We start from the raw sequence: 26,045 nt of genomic DNA, 5'->3' as shown, positions 1-26,045 counted from the left end.
TCACCGGGGAAGGAGGCTTAGCAAAGTTGAGGTGTGCATAGAGAAGCACAGCGATGTCGTTCTGACTGGCTTCCAGGGCGATGGACAGGGCTGTGCTGCCATCCTAACACAGGACAATGACAACGCTGTTCAAACTTACACCGTGCCGTTGTTGTTGTGCAATATTTGTGATATTCACAAGGCTTGAGAAGTGTCCTTCTCAAGTAAGATGGCCTGGGCTGGCCGAGCGGTCCAGGCACCTATAGGCTGGTAATCCTAGACAGCGTGTTGTGGGTTTGAGTTCCGATCCCGACGACCTTTCTTTGCTGCGTGCCCCATCTCTCTCCCCCTTTCCTGTCAAGCTACTGTTAATCTATCAATAAATGCAAAAAGCTAGATAATAATTAAGCAGACTGAAGGTTTCATTGAGATATAAAGCTACCAAACAATAAATTCAGCCATCGTTTATTTGTATTGGTTTTAAAAATGTGTTGTCAATTTCCCAGTTTCGAACTACTGCGTTATGACACCGGCTCTCCAAAATACTCTGTCTTTTCCTGTGTGTTTCGCCCAGGTCGACATGTTTTTGAGATTCAGGCCTAGTTTATGTCAGGTTAGGGTTAAGGTTAGGGTTAGGCATAGTGTTTGTGAGGTTAGGGTTAAGGTTAGGCATAGTTTGGGTCAAGTGAAAGGTTAGGGTTTAGGCACCATCTGGGTGGCACACCAAAGGACGAGGCAGTCCTGGTATGACACAATATGAATTATGACTTCAACAGTATTAGGGTTAAATAGCCACTACAACCATCTGCATCTCTGCAAAAAGTAGCTGTAGAACCGCTTTAATTGGTCATTGCTTAAATACACTGAAGAATCCACTCAGGTATTACTATGTACCTTAAAAAAAACTGGAGCCTCACAATGTTGTGCAAACAGCAGCTTATTGTGACAATTCCCCTTGTTTACCAGTAGGGGGTGCTTATCACACAAGGCAGCTTTAAATAATTGGAACAGATGGAAAGGAGGGGGTGAGATAATGGGTTCATCTGAAAACAAGAGGCTCAGCCAGCTACAGGGGCGAGGAAGGGAACTCACGTTATCTGTGAGCGTGGCGTCGCAGCCTGGCACGGACAGTAGCTGTTGAACAATGTCCACGTGTCCGTGCTCGCACGCGCACATGAGCGCCGTGGAGCCGTCGTCATCGCGAATGTTGACCTGGGCCCCGCAGGAGAGCAGCGCCCTGACCATGTCCCCTCGACCATGGCTGACTGCCAGCATCAGCGCTGTCTGACCAGCCTATAGAGATATGCACACACACACGCGCGCACGCACACACACACACACACACACACACACACACACACACACACACACACACGCACGCACGCACGCACGCACACACACACACACACACACACACACACACACACACACACACACACACACACACACACACACACACACACACACATTTAGTCATATTTCAACATATGATGCAGTCGCTCACCACAAAGTACTATTTTTGGTGTGAAAATCTTAAAATGTTTTGTCCATCCAACAAAAAGGACCTTCAAGGATATTGGATGATTTAGCAGATAAACATTTAAATACATGTACTGTATACTGTATTTAAATTTAAATTTGCTTCATCAGCAATGAAAGGGCGGTGATCATTTATCACGCTCTGGCACACAATCAATTATGTTTCATTTTGGGATTGCTCTAAAAACCTTATGTGGGTTACTTATTCATTCTCAGTTCATTTGAAGTGATGCTGCTACACTGGTGGGGCTGTATTTTGTCATTTTTGCCATACAGAGTTTGCTGGAAACAGTGTAAGCAAGCAATAGAATTAATGATGTTGTTCTAAAAATAAACTCTTCACAAACAATTCCGTAGAGGCAGCAGGGAACACAATGCTGTAGTAGAGCTTAGACTGCATCAACAAAATGTGTACATTGTAAAATGAGTGTAAGTTATGTTCCAGTGCTCATCACGAGTCACGACTCAATGCTAGGTGGTGAGCAATGCTTCCAGATTTACAGTGATAAGAATTGAAGATGCTTTGAAGTCAACTGTCAAATAATTGTTGCATTTCTATTGAAAGTAGCATTATTTAAAAGTTCTGCTCTTCAAAATGTTGCCAATGTAGCAGTTCGTTGCCAGTACTGAATATGTTTGTTTGTGGTCAAGTTCTTTCACGATAAGGCAGTGTAGCTTGGAGGTGCAGTGAGCCCTCTGTACCAGCAGAGGGCATACCTGGCTGGCCTTGGCGTTGACATCCCCAGTGCGCAGCAGCTGCAGGACTGTATGAAGGTCACTGTCGGAGTGGAAGGCTGCCAGGGCTGTGAGCATGATGGCCGTGTAGCCTGCCTTGTTCTGCTTGTCAGCATTACAAAGGCCTGGAAAGTACAGAAGATAATGGTTTGTGGCAGATATTGCCAACGGCACAGAGAATTAGGTAACATGTGACATGTTAGAGAAGGATATCCTGTAAGGCTACGTGTCACACTTACAGTATTACAGGACCACAGGCTACTGTACATACTGCTGGTCTGACTCTATATGACTCACTGTGTACAGCATGACTCAAGGCCCAAGGGGATACATGACCATTACTGCAGACCATTTCCCCAAGCATGACACTTTGTTTGCTTTTCAAGGAAGCCACTAGATCCTGGTCATTTCATTAGGCTATGAAAATCAACTTGAAACCTTCTGGAGAAAACTATTGGTGATCCAGTACAGTAATATTGTTGTAGTTATTTATTCACTTCAAAGATTGTAGTGTGACTTGAAAACTGGATTGATTTGAAAAGTCTAGCTGGGATAGATTTTAAATATGCACGCGCATCTGCGCAGTGCGCACGCACACGCATCTGCGCAGTGCGCACGCACGTGCATGTGCACAGTGCGCACACGCACGCACGCACGCACGCACGCACACACACACACACACACACGGTGCTAAGCTTGATAGTTGCTTGCAGCCCTTAAACACTTTATTTAACTATTCCAGGTTTTGCAGATGGCTCACCGGTGTCTAGTAGCAGTTTGACCACAGGGAAGTTGGAGTGGGAGACGGTGTAGTGCAGCGCTGTGTTCCCGTTGCCGTCGGCCATGTTGATCACAAACTCCAGCAGCTGGGGGGAGACGGAGGCAAACGTGTCCATGTAGGCTCTGACCACAGCTGTGTCAGCGTTCTTGTGACAGGACACGCGCAGCCACTCCTGCAGAACCGTCGTGTAGGCCGTCCTCTGAGTAGAATTAACACACACACACACACACACACACACACACAATGTTTTTTCTTTCATTTTAATAAGAAGTCTAGAATTGAATGTCCTTGTATGCAGTTGTTTTTAAATCGTTCCCAATTCTTTCATTGTTTGAACACGGATTACAATGTTGATACGTCTTGACATTATTGTGTTTTTCCTTGTGTCTGTACTACACATGCAAAAAAGAAAACGACATGCACATCCCAAACCTAAACGTGGGCAGGTGCTGAGCAACGAAAAGTAAGCAGAAGACAAATAAATAAACGCTCGCACAACGAGGGCTCCAATGAATCTGAGGAAGAGCTTTGAGCCCCAAAACGCTACAGATGCTTTTGTGGTGCAATAGAGCATTTGTCGCGTTTATTCATTTGTCTCTGTACTACACATGCTACACATGTATTTTGTCTTATTTGTCTCTGTACACATTCTGTAACAAAGAGGATACATACGGCTTCCTGCTGGCTGAAGGCGTTGGGCTCCCCCAGGGCTTTCTGCAGGGCGTGAAGAGCTGCCAGCACAGTGTCACTCAGCTCCAGTCTGGCACAGATGGACATTAAACACAATACAATATTAGCCCTTTGATGCACACTCATAAAGACACATGTATGCTTTAGCGAAGATCTGTTCGGGTCTATTCAGCGGGACGATACTGTACATCATTTACTGTTGAGCAAACACATTTTTTTTGGCTTCAGCTCAATCATACAGTATGTGACAGATCTAACCTTCAGCTCAATCATACAGTATGTGACAGATCTAACCTTCAGCTCAATCATACAGTATGTGACAGATCTAACCTTCAGCTCAATCATACAGTATGTGACAGATCTAACCTTCAGCTCAATCATACAGTATGTGACAGATCTAACCTTCAGCTCAATCATACAGTATGTGACAGATCTAACCTTCGTTATTGTCGAGCAGATACTTCATACCTCCATATTTCAATATGATATTATGGTTTCTTTCAGTAAAGAATAATACCCTATCTCATACGTCATACTACAGTGATTCAAGAGCAGCAAAATTAGTAGATCTATAAGATCACAAATAAGCATCGCGATGCGCAGAATTTGTTTGTGCGTATGTGTGTTATAAATATTGAATGAAAAGTATTAACAAGAGCCGCTTGGGAATGCATAATGACTACGTTGGATTGCCACGCAGGTTATTTCTTTCAATTCCCTGAAATTCCACTGGACACTTTGAACATTGTTTCATGTGTTTACCTGCTTTGCTGTTTGTCTGAAGCTGATGCAGTGTCATTAGGGTTGCTCTCGGTTGCTGGATTTGAAGAAGACGACTGGGCTATCCTTATCTGGGAGCTCTGTTCTGAGTCTGATTGGCTTGTCCCCTGCTGAGGGGCGAGGTCAGTTGTTTCTGATTGGACGGTGTGCTGCTGCTGGGCAGGATCAGTGGTTTCAGTCTGAGTGGTGCAGGGCGGTGTGGAACAAGTCACTGTGACAGAGCTTGGTTCAAAAGTATGTTCAGTGCTAGATGATGGGGAGGTAGTCTCCTGAAGGACGGTGTTTGTCTCTGATGATAGGCCGATGCTCTTTTCGGGTGCAGAGTCATTCTCTGGACAGGGGAGAGTAAGGTCAGCGCCTGGCGACTGAGAGGCACATGTTTGTACCACAGTGTTCATGGCCGGTGACTCGCTGGCCTCATCTTGGCTGGTGCTTGGTTGAGTGTCAGGAATGGCAACTGGTAGGCTGATGATGGCAGTCTGCTGAGGTGTGAGGCTGGTTTCCTGGGGCTGGGAATGCTCCTCTGGAGTGGCTTTGTTCTGCTGGTGCTGGACTGTGGCCTCTGTCAGCTTCTCTCTGGCTTCGTGGTATTCGCTGGAGTCACTCTCCTCGGAGCTCTCACTGCTGCTGTCTTCAGATGAGGTGGACTCGTACCTACGAGACAACATGCTTCTCTGTCAATGGGTAATATGTTGTATCTGTGGTCATTAGCCCATTCTGACCTGAGATCAGATTCATACGAGGTTTCCGCCGGACACACACTGGTCTGATGAACCCATTCTGACCTGAGATCAGATTCTAAAAATATCAGTCGTTCTTCGATTTTTCAAAAAATAGCAGACCTACAAGCTCGTATCGCGCCACTCGGTGGCGCGATATGAGCTTGTAGATCTGCTATTTTTAAATAGCTAAAGCATAACATGATGCTGACACCAAAATGGGTGCCCGGTCAGAATGGGTTAGATTGTCTTGAGCCAAATCTATGCTCGGTCGTACGGGGTTGTGCCGTGTGCCAGAAATAGCAGACCTACAAGCTCACGCCGCGCCACATATGTGACGTGGCGTGAGCTTGTACAGTAGGTCGGCTATGTTGGTGCATGACACCGTCGTACAATGAAGTATAAATGAGGTTTTAGTCAAGAGGCCCACCATTTAATGGTAATTTGTGGTGTGCCAAATATAGGCTAGCTCCACACCCCAGTGTTTACATTCCTGAGGGAAACATCAAGGAGTTAAAAAACTACCAGAAAAAGGGAATACTGTAATATGGAGCACTTACTTACTTACACAATCATCTTATCATCAATCATCCCTGTACTTCCTTTTGACATTTTCAGTAGACTACTTGTCCACTCCAGAGACTGATCAAAGTATACCAGATTTTCACTCCCTTTTGACAAGGACCTTTTTTTCCCTTTTTTTTTGCGAGAAAGCTCAGGAACTCAACATGAGAACTGAGAATGAACACATATATTTCACACAATAACAGAAAACAAGCAACAAACAAACATAAATAAATGGTTCCCACAGTTCAGAGCATCAAATTGTTGTTACAACGCAATCTGCCTGACCCTTACCCTCCATTGACTCCAATGAACTGTAGGTTTTTCTTGGTGGATGGAGAACCAGGTTCACCCTCTGCTTTCCGCTTCATGATGGACCTCAGAGACGACTGGGGAGAGGCCGAGGCTGCTGAGCAGACAGATACAAATCACAAGATCAATACTCTAAATGAGTTGTGTCCTATTATATATGGGCCATGACATCAGCATCTGTAATTATGCAGCAGATGTCATTTTAACCCATTCTGACCTGAGATCAGATTCATACAAGGTTTCCGCCGGACACACGCTGGTCTGATGAACCCATTCTGACCTGAGATCAGATTCTAAAAATGTCAGTCGCTCTTCGATTTTTCAAAAATAGCAGACCTACAAGCTCGTATCGCGCCACTCGGTGGCGCGATACGAGCTTGTAGATCTGCTATTTTTAAATAGCTAAAGCATAACATGATGCTAACACCAAAATGGGTGCCCGTTCAGAATGGGTTAAGTGAAAAGACTTTCAAAATGTTTCAACACTTTTTAAAAGGTTTCAAAATAGCAGATCTACATGCGTTGCAAGTTGCAAGCAACATGGCATGTTGTGAGCTTATTGGCTAGTATTTAGTTTTTTTTACATTTCTGAATAAGGCTTTAGTGGTTAAATACAATAAAATGATTGGTCTAGCACTCTGCAAAATCTGGATGGCATCGGTTGGGCTCTATCAGTTTCAGTTGGAAAGTGATATGGAGCTATAATTACCTGGCTTGGACAAGCCTTCTTGACACTGGATGGCTTCTACGGTGGTGTGCTGGTGCGTTTCCACTTTCACATGTGATGAAGCCATCTGATTAGCAGTGGAGCTCATGGCAATGGCAGGATTAGCCAGAGGCACAGAGGTAGACAGCTCACTCCTTAGCACATCTCGTACCTGTTTGGAGCTGATTGCTATTGGCAACTCAACTGGAGCGTCTGACGAAGGAACACAGCGAGGGATACATTGTTTAACACATGGAATTGAAAGAACATCTTTGAGCAAAATAAATGAATAACAACTAGACAAATGTGCTACACGCAGGTCTCCCCCAGGCCTAGTAGCTAATTGTGGGCCAGCAAAGTTTGGAATCCAGTCATAATACAGGTGACACAATTTGGGTGAGGTTTGGACAAAATCAGTAGTAGTAGCAAAAAGTGTGTGGAAAGAAAAGAAGAAAAAAGAAAGATGCAACAGGAGAACCTGTCAGTTTTGATTGTATTACGCTAATGACACTAAAACAGGGCAGTATGAAAAGTTTGGGGCAGAGGATCAGCCCTCAGCCTGGCGGAGACAATAATTCCGACACAAACTAATTGTGACATTGAGATTATAATGTTCCATATGCGTCAGAGAGAGTTGTTTCAAGATGTTGAGCTTACAGCTGCTTACAACATTCCATATTGTCCAAGATGCATTACTTGTTCATACTTTTATATAGCCTATTGTGTAGCCTGAGCCCAGTGGCTCAGGGGTAGAGCGGAGTGTCCTTGAGCAAGACGATGAACCCCTAATTATTAATTCACGGAACACAGAATACAGAACCTCCTACTTGGCCTCACCCCCCGAACCCACCTCACCCCTGCCCACTTTGACAGGCTGGGATGGCTTAGGGTCGACGACAGAGTACAGCATCTTGCAATGGGTCTGGTCCACAAGATTCGATACACCACCAAGATACCCATGTACCTGTCTAAGTACTTCCTTAATGTAAACGAAGTCCACACCCACAACACCAGAGGGAGTGCAACAAACCATGTACAACCCAGATTCGGCACAAACAAGGGACTAAATTCTTTTCGCTCCTATGCCACCAAAATGTGGAACGCCCTACCAACAGTCATTAAGACATGTGAATCCCTTGACTCCTTCAAAACCGCTCTCAAAGGGCACCTACGGATGGCTGCATTTCGAAACTGGCCTCTGTAAAAACTGAATCCCCCCCCCCCCCCCACCCCATTTCCCCTCACTGTATATTGTATCTTTTCCCTTTTTTTGCTTCCCATATGATGAATTCCTGTTCTGTTCTGTACCTACAGAGAAATGTCTATTTGTATGTCTCTAAATGTTTGTATGTCTTTAAATGTTTTGATGAATTGAACAATGTGGACCCTGTTGTAAACAAGTGTAATGCTTAATTGGGTCGTCCACTCACAGTTGACAGTCTTTGTATTGAGTTCGTGCTTAAAATGTACTGTAAATTCTACAAACTGTTAATAAAGATTTCAATCAAACAATCAATCAAACCTACCCTCCGGAGTGGGAGCGTCACCATGTCCTCTGTGCTGGCCCTCTGGGACTGTAGCGGCAGCCGGCTGCACACAGGGGGCGCTACAGCTCTCTGCCCGTAGCAACGTGCCCACCTCCACCACGGTTGGCTGCTCCAGCGTGTACACCTGGATGCCCACAGTCCTCTGCTCCGTCCGCTGGCTGTGCGGCGTGAAGCTGACCACTGTCTGCAGACGGCGGCCCGACGGCGGCTCCCGACAGCTCACACTGGTCTCCATGACCGGGTGCTCCGCCTGCGGGGCCGGAGCTCGCTCCCTCTCCCTCCTCGCGGCCTCAACCTGTCGCTGCGCGGCCTGCAGCTCGTGCAGCGCCTTCTGCAGCTGCGCCTCCAGCTGCCCCACCCGGGTCCTCAGGGCCTCGGCCTCTGGCAGCAGCCCCAGGTCTTGCTCCCGGACCCCGACGCCTACCTGATGACTGCCCCCTCCCCCGCCACCGCCACCGCCGCCCTCGTCCGGTCCCACCCCGACCGTGCGCACCTCCCTCTTCCCGTCCGGCCCCCGCGCGCCCGCCACAATCACCGTGTCCTCGATCTCGCAGCCGGAGTCTTGCTTGGAGCCGTCGGGGGCATAAGCAGCAGGCGACAGGGACCCCTTGGGTGTCCCCGGGGTGTCCTTGGTGAGCCCCGCCACGCTGGCCTCCTCCTCGGGGATGTCGATGTAGAGCTCCCCTCTGGGCCGGACCCCCCGGCTGAACGTGTGGCCCAGGAACTTCTGGCTCTTCAGCTGGACGCTGAGCTGGCGCTTCTCCTCCTGCAGCACGGAGATCTTCACCTGCAGCACAGGGATGGTCTTCACCTGGAGGGAGGGGTGCAACAGTTACTCCTTATCCTTACCCATGAAGGGATAATACTAGGCAAGTCTGTGTGTGTGTGTGTGTGTGTGTGTGTGTGTGTGTGTGTGTGTGTGTGTGTGTGTGTGTGTGTGTGTGTGTGTACAAACACACACCCCCCCTCTCTCTCTGACAGGCATCAAACAGGTTCTTTAATTGATTAGAGAGGGCACACTTTTATTGCCCAATCAATCAATCATTCAATCATTCAATCAATCAATCAATCAATCAATCAACTCTGTGCACATCAGAGCTCTGGCTAAGCTCCTCCTCCGACATTCGTCCCTGCAAGGGATGAATGTCAACATAAACAAACAAGGAACAAAACCAAAATACAGCCAGAGAGATGTGTCTTTCTGCCACAAAAATACAACATCACAAAGCACTATATTCTGCATGACACCATTGGGTATAAAATACCACTTAAATGGTTAATCAAGTCATTTTAAAATCTTAAAAAAACTGTGCTTCTCGACAATTTGATGAATTGAGAAATTTATAAATAGAACAGTGGTTCTCAAAGTGGGGTCTGGGGACCCCCAGGGGTCCTTGAGGGAGTTCAGGGGGTCTCCAGCTAAATGATAGTTTGGAACCAAATGGACCCTTTGGGTCTGTATCTCTGAGAGTGTACAAATGTACACAAATACATTTGTACACTCTAAATTAACATTGATTTTACAATATGAATTGGGATCTCAGAGATGGAAATGCCATTAACCCATTCTGACCGGGCACCCATTTTGGTGTCAGCATCATGTTATGCTTTAGCTATTGAAAAATAGCAGATCTACAAGCTCATAGCGCGCCACCGAGTGGCGCGATACGAGCTTGTAGGTCTGCTATTTTTTGAAAAATCGAAGAACGACTGACATTTTTAGAATCTGATCTCAGGTCAGAATGGGTTCATCAGACCAGTGTGTGTCCGGCGGAAACCTCGTGTGAATCTTATCTCAGGTCAGAATGGGTTAAATAGGGGTCCGTAACCTAATTCATGTCAAACTGGGGTGTCCTTGAAATTTAAACGGGTTGAGAATCACTGCTAGAGCCGTAAAAATCTTCTCTTATGGGGGTCCCTGGCATGTCTCTTCAAATGGGGGTCTGCGCCGGGCTAATTAGTGTCAATTTGGGGGTCCTTCACGTGACAAAGTTGGGGAATCACTGCAATAGAAAGATGATGGTACCTGCTCCTCCAGCTCACTGAATCACTGCAATAGAAAGATGATGGTACCTGCTCCTCCAGCTCACTGAATCACTGCAATAGAAAGATGATGGTACCTGCTCCTCCAGCTGAATCACTGCAATAGAAAGATGATGGTACCTGCTCCTCCAGCTCACTGAATCACTGCAATAGAAAGATGATGGTACCTGCTCCTCCAGCTCGAATCACTGCAATAGAAAGATGATGGTACCTGCTCCTCCAGCTCGAATCACTGCAATAGAAAGATGATCGTACCTGCTCCTCCAGCTCGAATCACTGCAATAGAAAGATGATGGTACCTGCTCCTCCAGCTCGAATCACTGCAATAGAAAGATGATGGTACCTGCTCCTCCAGCTCCAGAATCACTGCAATAGAAAGATGATGGTACCTGCTCCTCCAGCTGAATCACTGCAATAGAAAGATGATGGTACCTGCTCCTCCAGCTCGAATCACTGCAATAGAAAGATGATGGTACCTGCTCCTCCAGCTCGAATCACTGCAATAGAAAGATGATGGTACCTGCTCCTCCAGCTCGAATCACTGCAATAGAAAGATGATCGTACCTGCTCCTCCAGCTCGAATCACTGCAATAGAAAGATGATGGTACCTGCTCCTCCAGCTCGAATCACTGCAATAGAAAGATGATGGTACCTGCTCCTCCAGCTCCAGAATCACTGCAATAGAAAGATGATGGTACCTGCTCCTCCAGCTGAATCACTGCAATAGAAAGATGATGGTACCTGCTCCTCCAGCTGAATCACTGCAATAGAAAGATGATGGTACCTGCTCCTCCAGCTCACTGAATCACTGCAATAGAAAGATGATCGTACCTGCTCCTCCAGCTCACTGAATCACTGCAATAGAAAGATGATGGTACCTGCTCCTCCAGCTGAATCACTGCAATAGAAAGATGATCGTACCTGCTCCTCCAGCTCGCGGATCTTCCGGAGGGCCACAGCCATCTGCTCCCTGACGTGCTGCAGGTGTGCGGGGGTGGGCGACACGGGGGTGGACAGGCCCGAGCTGACGGGGGTGTAGGAGCCCCCTCCTCCTCCTCCGCCCGCAGCGCTGCGGTTGAAGCTGTGGGCGCTGCTCAGCGAGGTGTTGGAGCCGGCCACGCTGCAATTCACATTTTACAACTTTAGGCATCCCATTCTGACCTGAGATCAGATTCATACGAGGTTTCCGCCGGACACACACTGGTCTGATGAACCCATTCTGACCTGAGATCAGATTCTAAAAATGTCAGTCGTTCTTCGATTTTTCAAAAAATAGCAGACCTACAAGCTCGTATCGCGCCACTCGGTGGCGCGATATGAGCTTGTAGATCTGCTATTTTTTAAATAGCTAAAGCATAACATGATGCCGACACCAAATGGGTGCCCGTTCAGAATGGGTTAACTAGGATACCAGGTAAACATTTCACTAGACTAGTGACTAGAGGATAAGCCCCTTGAGAATGAGTTGCAGCATCTCGTTTTCGAAGGGGTCCCCACAATGAACCTAGCATCTGTCTAAACAACCGGCTATCTAAATCAGTGGTTCTCATCTTCTCAAAGTGGGATCTGGGGACCTCCAGGGGTCCTTGGGGGGGTTCCAACGGGTCCCCAGAAAAATTAGTTGAGCATCAGAATCTGTTAAACCAGTAATGTAGTAAGCTTTGGCGAGCCATGAGGCCCACAGGGCAGGAGCCTATCTCCTGTTTCTGTAGCAGCTTGATGTACAACTACACCCTCCTAGACCCAGTCACAGGGTGGGCACTTTATACTTTATACTGGACACGTTATAAAATGTATAACAACACAAAGAGACCCCAGAAGAGTCTTCTGGGGTCTCTACAAAACAATGAGAAAACAAAGACTGCCGAAGCAGACAACCCGCAACACTCCAAATTAACAGGGTACATTCTTGTACAGTAGGTGCAAGGCTCGAAGATATTCAATTGAAAGAAGGAAATACCAGCACTGAATGAATGTCCTTTTCACATGTTTTATTACCTCTGACGAGTCAACGGACGCGTTTCGGGCAGGTGGGCCTTCCTCAGCGCTGAGGAAGGCCCACCTGGTCCAAACGTGTCCGTTTTTATTACCTCTGTCCGTCAGAGGTAATAAAACATGTGAAAAGGACATTCATCTCTACAAAACCATGAAAGTGGTTTGAGAACCACTGATCTAAAACGACATTCTGTCCATTTGAAACTAATAGGACTCAACAAACGGACCTGCTGTGCATGCTGCCCAGGTTGGAGTAGCGCCGCGCCTCTCTCTCCTCCTCCAGCTTGCGGCGGGCGTCCAGCAGGGTCTTCTCCACGCGCGCTGTGCTGAAGCCGGGCCTGTGGGAGGCACCGTGGAAGCCCGGCGCGCAGTACGAGAACGACGAGTGCCGGCTGTCCTGGCTGGCGTTGGAGCACAGCGACTCCGTGGAGGTCCACCAGGAGCCCGTGTAGCCCGTATAGCCGCGGGGCAGCGAGCCGTAGCGCGGCCGCCTCTGCATGGGCACCCGCTTGATGGTGTGGCCCTTCTCGATGTCGTTGACATACTTGAGGAAGTCGAGGTCCAGACGGTAGCCATAGGGCGTCTCCACCGAGTACGCAGCCTCCTGCTCCTTGCCATGCAGGGATGGGGGCGCGGGCGGGTTGAGCTTCCCTGAGGTGGAAGGAAATCGAGTTTAAACAGACGGAAATCTGACGTCTAATCTCGGACTCAGACTTCAGAAAATAGCATTATTTCAGGGCAGCTGTGTGTTTACGTTCCCTGCGCACCCTGAAGGGATCTGCAAATGAGGGACAAACAACATTACGTGGAATGTTGCTGCCAAGGCTTAGAATATCATACTGTAACTCTGAAATGACATGGAATTTTGGAAGCTAAGTGCTGATAAGATTCATACATCTCGGCGACATTAACCAATATGAATTGAAAATAATAAATCGTCGGTGTTGGGTGGAATATTCAGGAAATGGGAAAAAATAACCTGTATTCCAGTCGATCCAGTATGAGCTAGAGAAGTCAGCTATTTTTTTGCTACTGTTGCTTGACACTGTTCAAAAAACGTAAGAATATGGAGATAGCAGGTTTCTGTCCGACACTAGCAGAACTTTAGTTGTACAGTACCTGGGAAGCCGGGGTCCATATGCAGCACCTGAGCCATAATGAGCCGGTGGCTGTCACTCACGCAATCACCCACAAACTCTCACCTGCGGACAGACAGATAAATAAGAATCAGTGGTGCGGAAGAATTAATTAACAATTATTAAAAACACAGACTGTCGAAATAGCAGATCTTCAAGCTCACAATGCATGTGACCCTCAACGCATTGCAATGCGATGAGCTTGTAGATAAGCTACTACTTTCACACTTTGTGTGTAAAAATGATGATGTGTGGTTTTCACAAAATCCCACAAAATTGGCGCACTGTTTGAGAACCACTGGGCTGCAGTGTTCCCAGAACCACTGGGCTGCAGTGTCCCCAGAACCACTGGGCTGCAGTGTTCCCAGAACCACTGGGCTGCAGTGTCCCCAGAACCACTGGGCTGCAGTGTCCCCAGAACCACTGGGCTGCAGTGTCCCCAGAACCACTGGGCTGCAGTGTTCTCAGAACCACTGGGCTGCAGTGTTCCCAGAACCACTGGGCTGCAGTGTTCCCAGAACCACTGGGCTGCAGTGTCCCCAGAACCACTGGGCTGCAGTGTCCCCAGAACCACTGGGCTGCAGTGTTCTCAGAACCACTGGGCTGCAGTGTTCCCAGAACCACTGGGCTGCAGTGTTCCCAGAACCACTGGGCTGCAGTGTTCCCAGAACCACTGGGCTGCAGTGTTCCCAGAACCACTGGAAGCAGTGGAAAACCCTCTGTTGAGTGGAAACCTCACATGTCCAACCCTGTTACTTTTCAGGGTTCAAATAAAATTAATAATTAAAGCAGCAGATCAACAAGATCAAAATGCGTCACTTTGCACCACGTTTCTAGCTTGTGTTGGTGTGACGCTGTAGTGTGATCAAGTATGGCATTTAATCCACACAACATTTACACTAAACAAGATAGAATGTGGATATAAGAGCTACTGTACACCTTGGTACAGTTCATGCTTTATTTCTGCCCTGCTTGGACAGCTTCCCAGCGGATGTGTTGTTATCATGTGCTGCCGCCTCATGTGATGCAACCCATTACATGTTCAGTGAATCAATAATCTAATCAGGGCCCAAAATCCAATTCACAGCATGTACATAGTATTGTGATTCACTCCGTCTACTGTACCTCTGCCAATCACAGGCAAGAGCCAAAACCCCTCCCTCCTCCACCGAGCAGCCTTGAACAATTTGACTGTGTGTTTTTGTGTGTGTGTGTGTGTGTGTGTGCGTGTGTGTGTGTGTGTGTGTGTGTGTGTGTGTGTGTGCGTGTGTGTGCGTGCGTGTGTGCGCGCTTGTGTGTGTGCATAACACCAACATAAAACAAAATGATGGCAAACACAAATACAGTGTGAGCCTAATGGAAACTAGAAGGACATGACGAGAGCTAAACTGGAGATCCTTTTATACACGAAACATTATGCACAAAGTCTATATACGGTACAATCCTATCCGTTTCTTCCTCGATCTCAAAATGACATCCATGGGTACCTACAGGTATCTATGTTAGACACACCCACAGACACACCCCCAGATTCTCAGCCACACCCACAGGTTTATTGTGGAGTGTGGAGTAGCTATTCAACCGTACGTATCCTATACCCATCAATGTGTGTTTTTTGGGTCAAAGATAGCCCTGTACCCTCCACTAGGCATCTCTCTGAATACAGGCCATCTAGTCGGCCGTTTGTTTCTGCTCTGTGTTCACAGAAGAGAAGAGTTACATGCAGGGGAAAGTTTCCTGGCAGCTTATTCTAGGACTGACGCTTTGAGGCTGCCAGTTACAACCTTATTAGGAATCCTTTGTCCATGCTATCCCCGTGTCTCAATTTAGGGTTTACAGGCACTCTCTAGCCCCTTTTTAACCCCCCCCCCCCCCACACACACACACACACACATACTGTACACACACACACACTCTATCCCCATATCTCTCCACTATGCTTCCTCTGTACTTCCCCTCTCTGATTTTCTAGCTTGTGTCTTCTCTCTTTGATGTCAGATGATGTGCAGGAGGTTTTCAGCAGGTCACGGTCTCCACTTGCCCTTTCATCGTCGAGCTCTAGTTCACTTTTATTCAAGCCTGATTCGCATCACATTCAAGCCCCAACGCTTTACTCAAGCCCGGTTTTCATCACTTGTGAGCTTGTAGATCTGCTATTTTCGGCCAGGGACACCAGTGTGCAACAAAAGTATGAATCATTCAGGGCTTACTGCTCACTGGATGATTCTGCTCACTGGATGATTAAAGTATGAATCATTCAGGGCTTACTGCTCACTGGATGATTCCCATTAAAATGTTCCTCTAGAGCTTCAGAGATCAGTCAAATCCTCTTTGTTTACTGAACTCCAAGAGTGTAGAAAACGGAGCCAAATGGCAGTGGTGGAAAGTAATGTAGGTACTGTGTGTGAAACTTTGATCTCAGATACAAATCTTTTACTTTTACTCCACTACATTTATTTGAAAACTTTAGATACCAGTTACTTTGTAGATATTGATTATTATTACAAAACATACATTAACCACTTCAATCCATTTTGGCCATTTGAAAATAGCAGATCTACAAGCTCAAAATGCGTCACAATGTGACGCATTGTGAGCTGCTATTTTCAAAAGATTATTAAGTACATCAAGTACATTTTGAATTCTGGACTTGTAACAGTATTTCTAAATGTGAGTACTTTTTCCAACACTGCCAAATGGACCTGTAAAGGGACACTCCCTGAGGATTGTACTGTGCATATCAGAAAGTCGGGGTCATTTTGATTTCGTATAAACATTTACTGCCCATACCAGATAGATGCCAACATACAGTACAGAAGTGCCAGCCAAGGTGTCACGAACACAAAGCCATGCCTTTGAATCTCTGTACCTCCCCACTAAAGATTAACTTTCTAGGTCATTGGTCTGTGGGAACTGCAGAGGTACCTCTGGCCGCTGGGGCATGGTTACGTATGCTGTCGTTAAAGATATGGGACCTGTCTCACGTCACGTCGCTTTTAGAACATTCTTGGTTCGCCTCAGTTCACGCTCACTTTCTTTATACCACTGGCAAGAACTACGTTTCTATTCTCTCCATCCATCCCTCCCTTCTATCACTCTCCCCCACTATCTCTGTCTCCCCTCCCCCATCTCTTTCCCTTTCTCCCCCCTCCTCTCTCTCTCTCTCTCTCTCTCTCTCTCTCCCACTATTTCTCTCTTTCCCCTCTCTCTCTCTTCCTGGCTCTCTCTCTCTCCCTTTCTTTCACTAGTCTCTCTCCCTCTATCTCTCTCTCTCTCTTCCTGGCTCTCTCTCTCCCCCTTTCTTTCACTAGTCTCTCTCCCTCTGTTTCTGTCTCTCTCCTTCTCTCCATCTTGTGACCGTCATCAGTGCTTGCTAGTGTGTGGAAACTGGGGCACTTGGAAACACTGACTGAACCGACTTGGTATTTCTGAAGTCCTTTTAATGTCCCGGTGTAATTCTCTCTATCACTGCCCCTTCATCCAGCCTCTCTCAGCACACGTAGTGCACACTTAAACACTATGGGCTGTATGTGCCTAAACGCACGTAGTGCACACTTAAACACTATGGGCTGTATGTGCCTAAACGCACGTAGTGCACACTTAAACACTATGGACTGTATGTGCCTAAACTTAAACACTATGGGCTGTATGTGCCTAAACTTAAACACTATGGGCTGTATGTGTGTTGTGCACACTTAAACACTATGGGCTGTATGTGCCTAAACGTAGTGCACACTTAAACACTATGGGCTGTATGTGCCTAAACGCACGTAGTGCACACTTAAACACTATGGGCTGTATGTGCCTAAACGTAGTGCACACTTAAACACTATGGGCTGTATGTGCCTAAACACACACGTAGTGCACACTTAAACACTATGGGCTGTATGTGCCTAAACTTAAACACTATGGGCTGTATGTGCCTAAACGTAGTGCACACTTAAACACTATGGGCTGTATGTGCCTAAACACACACGTAGTGCACACTTAAACACTATGGGCTGTATGTGCCTAAACGCACGTAGTGCACACTTAAACACTATGGACTGTATGTGCCTAAACTTAAACACTATGGGCTGTATGTGCCTAAACTTAAACACTATGGGCTGTATGTGTGTTGTGCACACTTAAACACTATGGGCTGTATGTGCCTAAACGCACGTAGTGCACACTTAAACACTATGGGCTGTATGTGCCTAAACGTAGTGCACACTTAAACACTATGGGCTGTATGTGCCTAAACGCACGTAGTGCACACTTAAACACTATGGGCTGTATGTGCCTAAACGTAGTGCACACTTAAACACTATGGGCTGTATGTGCCTAAACACACACGTAGTGCACACTTAAACACTATGGGCTGTATGTGCCTAAACACGTAGTGCACACTTAAACACTATGGGCTGTATGTGCCTAAACGTAGTGCACACTTAAACACTATGGGCTGTATGTGCCTAAACACGTAGTGCACACTTAAACACTATGGGCTGTATGTGCCTAAACACGTAGTGCACACTTAAACACTATGGGCTGTATGTGCCTAAACACGTAGTGCACACTTAAACACTATGGGCTGTATGTGCCTAAACGTAGTGCACACTTAAACACTATGGGCTGTATGTGCCTAAACGTAGTGCACACTTAAACACTATGGGCTGTATGTGCCTAAACACGTAGTGCACACTTAAACACTATGGGCTGTATGTGCCTAAACGTAGTGCACACTTAAACACTATGGGCTGTATGTGCCTAAACTTAAACACTATGGGCTGTATGTGCCTAAACTTAAACACTATGGGCTGTATGTGCCTAAACTTAAACACTATGGGCTGTATGTGCCTAAACTTAAACACTATGGGCTGTATGTGCCTAAACGTAGTGCACACTTAAACACTATGGGCTGTATGTGCCTAAACTTAAACACTATGGGCTGTATGTGCCTAAACTTAAACACTATGGGCTGTATGTGCCTAAACTTAAACACTATGGGCTGTATGTGCCTAAACTTAAACACTATGGGCTGTATGTGCCTAAACGTAGTGCACACTTAAACACTATGGGCTGTATGTGCCTAAACTTAAACACTATGGGCTGTATGTGCCTAAACTTAAACACTATGGGCTGTATGTGCCTAAACACACACGTAGTGCACACTTAAACACTATGGGCTGTATGTGCCTAAACACACACGTAGTGCACACTTAAACACTATGGGCTGTATGTGCCTAAACACACACGTAGTGCACACTTAAACACTATGGGATGTATGTGCCTAAACTGCCTATACAGCTGGAGAACGTTACGTCACTCTGTTAAATAAATGAGGACGGCCTCGAAAACGAGATGATGCATCTCAAGGGGCTTATCCTCCAAATCATTGTCAAAAACATAAAGAAATAAAATAAATATACTGCTACTATGAAGCGACTGCACTGCTTTATGTGGAGGAAATGTGGTCATCAATAGATGTATGTGCATGCATAAAGTGAGTGGCAAATGGAGTTGCAAAGTGAGTTTACTGTTGTTTAACCCATTCTGACCGGGCACCCATTTTGTTGTTGGCATCATGTTATGCTTTAGCTATTGAAAAATAGCAGACCTACAAGCTCATATCGCGCCACCGAGTGGCGCGATACGAGCTTGTAGGTCTGCTATTTTTGAAAAATCGAAGAGCGACTGACATTTTTAGAATCTGATCTCAGGTCAGAATGGGTTCATCAGACCAGTGTGTGTCCGGCGGAAACCTCGTATGAATCTGATCTCAGGTCAGAATGGTTTAATCAGATAGGACATGGCCAGGAAGTAGATGTTTGCCACTCGGTAGGCGTTCCTGCATAACTTGCGCATAGCCTCCGTGGCAATGACTTGACCTTGTTCATGGCAAAGGTTAGATATTGTTCTATAATGTTCATATTATTGACGATAAGACACAAGTACTGAATGTCAGCCTCCAGGGTTTCTTAGAATATGTATGACACTGATTTACTATGAGTGACACTATGGCACATTATTTATTAGCAGTCCACTAGTAAAGACTTTAGACTTTTCACCACCATAAGAAGAGTGTAACAAAGGAACCAAATGGACCGGGTCCGTTTGGTTCCATTGGTACACTGACTCTCAAGAGTTACAGACCACTTTCAACCAACCAACGAAGGTCCCTTGAGGGCTAGCTCCTTATGCGTTTCTGCCTGGTAATGTTATTGCTCATTTCACTGTACTATACAGTAGTATACTAGGGGCCTAGGCCTAGCTCCTTATGCGTTTCTGCCTGGTAATGTTATTGCTCATTTCTATGTCCGTGACAAAGGGTTAGTTGACAAATAATGTTCACCTCACAACCCAGCATGGCGATGACCTCTGGAAATGACAAATGTGTCCATTCCATTCATTTGTAATTGTATTCTAATAAATAAAATATTTAGAACACCATTACAGACGGAATGATTTACAGTGGAACGTTCATCAGTGTTGTTTTTGTCGGTGTATAAATACTCTTGTCAGGGGATGTGAGAGTGGCAGATACAGTGCATGTGGCATGTTGTGGGATGATATGAGTGGCAGATACAGTGCATGTGGCGTGTTGTGGGATGATATGAGTGGCAGATATGTAGCGTGTTGTGGGATGATATGAGTGGCAGATATGTAGCGTGTTGTGGGATGATATGAGTGGCAGATATGTAGCGTGTTGTGGGATGATATGAGTGGCAGATATGTAGCGTGTTGTGGGATGATATGAGTGGCAGATATGTAGCGTGTTGTGGGATGATATGAGTGGCAGATATGTAGCGTGTTGTGGGATGATATGAGTGGCAGATATGTAGCGTGTTGTGGGATGATATGAGTGGCAGATATGTAGCGTGTTGTGGGATGATATGAGTGGCAGATATGTAGCGTGTTGTGGGAAAGGGCGTCACTACATGTGTGAGAAAGTGAGAGAATGACAGACTGGAGAGGGGAGCGGCTGAGGGCGAGAGGGCATGTGTGGATGTGTGTGTGTGTGTGTGTGTGTGTGTGTGTGTGTGTGTGTGTGTGTGTGCGTGTGTGGTGGTGGAAGAAGTACTCAGATATTTGATTTAAGTAAAAGTACTGTAGCAACACCACAATATAAGAGTAGCAAAAGGCCTGTGAATAGTAAAGTATGGGCATCAAAATATACAAACATGTTTGAAAATAACAGATCTACACACATCTACTGAATAACAGATCTACACACATCTACTGAATAACAGATCTACACACATCTACTGAATAACAGATCTACACACATCTACTGCGTGTTGAAAATAACAGATCTACACACATCTACTGCGTGTTGAAAATAACAGATCTACACACATCTACTGCGTGTTGAAAATAACAGATCTACACACATCTACTGCGTGTTGAGAGTCTATTGTCAAATAGCCTAGGTGCAATATAGGGCTAAAGTGGTTAATGTAAGTTTTATAATATAATAATTAATACCTGCAAAGTAACTAGTAACTGAAGTTTTAAAATACGTGTAAAAGTACAATAGTTTCCTCTGAGACATAGTGGAGTAGAAGTAAAAGTATTGAAAATTGGAACTAGCCTACTCTAAGTACAGTACTTGAGTAAATGTACTTACCGTAGTTACTTTTACCCCATTGTGTGTGCGTGAGAGTGTGTGCGTGAGAGTGTGTGTGTGTGTGTGTGTGTGTGTGTGTGCGTGTGAGCGTGTGTGTGGTACAAGAGGGTGGAGGACAGTTCATGAGATATAATTAGTCTGTGGTTCAGCTACACGAAAATGACCCAAACATCCCATCCCTGAGAAATGACGGCCATCATCCCCTTCCTCTCCTTCCCTCTGTCTTTGCCGCTTCCCGTGAACGTTTCATTGTCTTGTCATGTGCACTCGTGCAGTACCCTATTGTGCTGAATATAAGACTATTTTTCCCAATGGAAATATCCTAGAAAAAACGGGGTTGTGTAATAATCGGGGACTAGACCATTTTGACATTCAACGTTCTTTTTCCACAAATGAGGGATCGTCTTATAATCAGAGTCGTCTAATATTCGGCACAATACGGTACTGTAGTCCAGATCTGTGGCCTCTGACACCGTAAGGTTACATTGTTTTGTTATGTACAGTACTGTAGTCCAGATCTGTGGCCTCTGACACCGTAAGGTTTCATTGTTTTGTTATGTACAGTACTGTAGTCCAGATCTGTGGCCTCTGACACTGTAAGGTTACATTGTTTTGTTATGTACAGTACTGTAGTCCAGATCTGTGGCTCTGACACCGTAAGGTTACATTGTTTTGTTATGTACAGTACTGTAGTCCAGATCTGTGGCCTCTGACACCGTAAGGTTTCATTGTTTTGTTACGTGCAGTACTGTAGTCCAGATCTGTGGCCTCTGACACTGTAAGGTTACATTGTTTTGTTATGTACAGTACTGTAGTCCAGATCTGTGGCTCTGACACCGTAAGGTTTCATTGTTTTGTTATGTACAGTACTGTAGTCCAGATCTGTGGCCTCTGACACTGTAAGGTTACATTGTTTTGTTATGTACAGTACTGTAGTCCAGATCTGTGGCCTCTGACACTGTAAGGTTACATTGTTTTGTTATGTACAGTACTGTAGTCCAGATCTGTGGCCTCTGACACCGTAAGGTTACATTGTTTTGTTACGTGCAGTACTGTAGTCCAGATCTGTGGCTCTGACACCGTAAGGTTACATTGTTTTGTTATGTACAGTACTGTAGTCCAGATCTGTGGCCTCTGACACTGTAAGGTTACATTGTTTTGTTATGTACAGTACTGTAGTCCAGATCTGTGGCCTCTGACACCGTAAGGTTACATTGTTTTGTTATGTACAGTACTGTAGTCCAGATCTGTGGCTCTGACACCGTAAGGTTACATTGTTTTGTTATGTACAGTACTGTAGTCCAGATCTGTGGCCTCTGACACTGTAAGGTTACATTGTTTTGTTATGTACAGTACTGTAGTCCAGATCTGTGGCCTCTGACACCGTAAGGTTACATTGTTTTGTTATGTACAGTACTGTAGTCCAGATCTGTGGCTCTGACACTGTAAGGTTACATTGTTTTGTTATGTACAGTACTGTAGTCCAGATCTGTGGCCTCTGACACCGTAAGGTTACATTGTTTTGTTATGTACAGTACTGTAGTCCAGATCTGTGGCTCTGACACCGTAAGGTTACATTGTTTTGTTATGTACAGTACTGTAGTCCAGATCTGTGGCCTCTGACACTGTAAGGTTACATTGTTTTGTTATGTACAGTACTGTAGTCCAGATCTGTGGCTCTGACACCGTAAGGTTACATTGTTTTGTTATGTACAGTACTGTAGTCCAGATCTGTGGCCTCTGACACTGTAAGGTTACATTGTTTTGTTATGTACAGTACTGTAGTCCAGATCTGTGGCCTCTGACACTGTAAGGTTACATTGTTTTGTTATGTACAGTACTGTAGTCCAGATCTGTGTCTCTGACACTGTAAGGTTACATTGTTTTGTTATGTACAGTACTGTAGTCCAGATCTGTGGCTCTGACACCGTAAGGTTACATTGTTTTGTTATGTACAGTACTGTAGTCCAGATCTGTGGCCTCTGACACTGTAAGGTTACATTGTTTTGTTATGTACAGTACTGTAGTCCAGATCTGTGGCTCTGACACCGTAAGGTTACATTGTTTTGTTATGTACAGTACTGTAGTCCAGATCTGTGGCCTCTGACACTGTAAGGTTACATTGTTTTGTTATGTACAGTACTGTAGTCCAGATCTGTGGCTCTGACACTGTAAGGTTACATTGTTTTGTTATGTACAGTAATGTAGTCCAGATCTGTGGCCTCTGACACCGTAAGGTTACATTGTTTTGTTATGTACAGTACTGTAGTCCAGATCTGTGGCCTCTGACACTGTAAGGTTTCATTGTTTTGTTATGTACAGTACTGTAGTCCAGATCTGTGGCTCTGACACCATAAGGTTACATTGTTTTGTTATGTACAGTACTCAGTACTGTAGTCCAGATCTGTGGCTCTGACACCAGGCTCTGCTTTCAATATCTCACACCTCTTTATAGTCTCTCTGTGACTCCGACCGTTCTCTTGCCCCGTTTACCATTCTGCCTGCGCCTCACCGGGTGTTATACTTTGAGGTGTGCGTGTGTGTGCATCGTTGTGCACTCTCCCGTGTGTGTGCATGTGCATGTGTGTGTGCGTGTGTGCGCGTGTGCATGTGTGTGTGAGTGAGTGAGTGAGAGAAAGAGAGAGAGAGAGAGAGAGAGAGAGAGAGAGAGAGGGAGAGAGAGAGACTTGGGGCCAAATGTCCCCACAAGTCTAGTGAGAAATCTACATTGTGAGGAGGGGACCTTTCCTGGTCCTCATCACTCCTCACAAGAGAAATGCTTGTTTTGTGGTTATAAAAAACTTTTGGATTTACAGACTTACAATTAGGGGAAGATTTGGGTTGAGGTTGGGGATAGGATTAGACATCTGAGGTTAGGGGTTGGAGTTATGTTTGATTCATAGTCAGTTGCAATCTGTGTATGTGTGTGTGTGCCTATGGATGACTTTCCTCCCTCTCTCAAGGAACTCAAACAGTGTTCCTTTGAAATGACGGGGAACTGAAACCAGTGTAACCCCACCTCCCTCCCCAACTCCAGTCTCCCATTCTTCAGCCCTCGCCTCGCCTCCCTCAGACTCCTCCAGGAGAAATGCCTTGTCCCACACTCAGCCCCATATTCACCCCCACCCTCCACCCTCCCACTTCTACATTCCATACTGACGGAAGTTAACATGGCCTGGCCCCCTCCCCTCTCCTCTCCTCTCCCCCTACAACCCCAGCACCATTAAGATTAACAAACCCCTAGGGGTGGGTACAGGTCATCCAGCGCAAATTATATGTCTCCGCCATGTCCCTTTTGGATGTCACTACATAGTGGGTTCTTTGATCCTCTCAAGTTCCAACGGCTGCGAAATCGACGGACTGATTCATCATGTGAAAGCAAGCTCCGGCATTGCACAGTATAAGCCTCCTGAACTGTTAAGCAGCAGAGATCTAAAAATAATGGCTGTAAATTACGGGCACGGAACAGGAGTTATGTCTTTAATGTGTCGAGACGTCTGCTATCTTAATTTAAAGTCGTCCCGGTTCACACAAATCAACCCGTTTTCATTGCCTGTGACAGGGAGATTAAAACCTGAGGATTGCGGTGTTAAAGATATGCCACTCTTTGCACTTCCCAACAAAAAATCGTCTGATTTTTTCCACTCCATTACCAAAGTCTCCGCCTTTGGCAATCGCTATTCTGAACAAGTTTGGGAATGGTTTATGAATTAGGAAAAGGGGGATTTATTTTCCGCTTCTTACCAGCTGCCCAAGCTGCAGGGATAGGATGTGTCCGCCCCAGTCTCCTCGCTCTGGCTTCACTTCTCTCCTCTCTGTCTTCTACGGCCCGCACCTGGGGAAAACCACAATAAAACAGGGATCAGGACATATTTTCCGATATTGTTTTGGTTGGGAGAGTTCTACACCAGTGGTTCCCAAACCTGTGTGGATCAGGGTGAAGTGAACCCATCTGACGGTTCGGACGGCCCGTTTGCATTTTCAGAGCATGTTTATATCAACGATCAATCAATCGATTGTGTTCCGGCTTGGATCTATGGAACTATTTGTTGTTTCCTGTCAATGTGATCATTAAAAACATAGTGTTTTGAGTCTTGACCACTTGCAATATCCTCACAGCCAACCTCTGGGCCCCGGGCCACAGGTTTGGAATCACTGACACAGTAAAACCTTCATTTAACTCTGAGTGTAGAAATGGATGGACCCGTAAGGGTAAACACATGTTGTTGTGTAGCTACTGTAATGATGATAACTTTAACCCATTCTGACCTGAGATCAGATTCATACGAGTTTTCCACTGGGACACACACTGGTCTGATTAAAGTCGTAAAAGTAAACCCGCCACTCGAAGCTTCCGCTCCTCCAACACCCATCTTCTCCCCGTCCCCCACACCAACCTCCGGGCCTTCTGTCACACAGCCCCATGTCTGTGGAACTCTCTCCCTTTAACCTTTATTTAACCAGTAAAAACCACATTGAGACTGAAGTCTCTTTTACAAGTGTGAACTGGCCAAGACAAGAGGCAAAATAAGTGACACAGCTCTGCCAGTAACAAAACAATACACAACAAAAAACAGGACAGACATAGAATGCTCATAAATACAGTACCCACTATATTATACCTGAGCATGAGAGAACATGTTTTGCTGATTATGATGTTGCTTACGCTTCTTTTATTGTATTTTATTTGCCATGCTTTTAAAGGTATATTCAGTGATTTCACTCAAAAAACCTTAGGTTTCGTTTTTGGCTGTGGGACCCAGCCTTTCGTCCAATCAGGATAGAGAGTCAAAAACGAAACCTAAGGTTTTTTGACCCCCAGGGGTTAACTGGGGACAGGGAGGAACTCCTTATATGGTCAGCACACTCTATAGTAGGGAGGATTATCACAACAAAACAAAAACATAAGT

The 26,045-nt window shown here is 45.7% G+C and overlaps 1 protein-coding gene across 3 annotated transcripts in view; it reads right to left on the bottom strand.

Annotated features, from left to right (window-relative positions):
- The window catches only part of kank2 (KN motif and ankyrin repeat domains 2), a 41,561-nt gene that overhangs the window by 2,999 nt on the left and 12,517 nt on the right, over positions 1 to 26,045 (bottom strand). The window contains exons 2-14 of one of the 3 annotated variants that reach the window (XM_083779472.1): positions 24,880 to 24,970; positions 13,510 to 13,592; positions 12,618 to 13,041; positions 11,317 to 11,515; positions 8,332 to 9,163; positions 6,809 to 7,018; positions 6,082 to 6,196; positions 4,487 to 5,158; positions 3,707 to 3,794; positions 3,014 to 3,233; positions 2,236 to 2,378; positions 1,072 to 1,272; positions 5 to 103 (exon numbers count right to left, since the gene is read on the bottom strand). In XM_083779472.1, the coding sequence (XP_083635598.1) occupies positions 5 to 103; positions 1,072 to 1,272; positions 2,236 to 2,378; positions 3,014 to 3,233; positions 3,707 to 3,794; positions 4,487 to 5,158; positions 6,082 to 6,196; positions 6,809 to 7,018; positions 8,332 to 9,163; positions 11,317 to 11,515; positions 12,618 to 13,041; positions 13,510 to 13,546 (3,240 nt within the window). In that variant the 5' untranslated portion in view covers positions 13,547 to 13,592; positions 24,880 to 24,970. The remainder of the gene's footprint in view (positions 1 to 4; positions 104 to 1,071; positions 1,273 to 2,235; positions 2,379 to 3,013; positions 3,234 to 3,706; positions 3,795 to 4,486; positions 5,159 to 6,081; positions 6,197 to 6,808; positions 7,019 to 8,331; positions 9,164 to 11,316; positions 11,516 to 12,617; positions 13,042 to 13,509; positions 13,593 to 24,879; positions 24,971 to 26,045) is intronic. The other 2 variants (XM_083779473.1, XM_083779474.1) reach the window with 2 other exon arrangements.

This window comes from Protomyctophum parallelum (genome assembly GCF_964188405.1).
Source record: "Protomyctophum parallelum genome assembly, chromosome: 13".
Taxonomy (NCBI): domain Eukaryota; kingdom Metazoa; phylum Chordata; class Actinopteri; order Myctophiformes; family Myctophidae; genus Protomyctophum; species Protomyctophum parallelum.
This window is presented reverse-complemented; position numbering and strand designations above follow the sequence as displayed.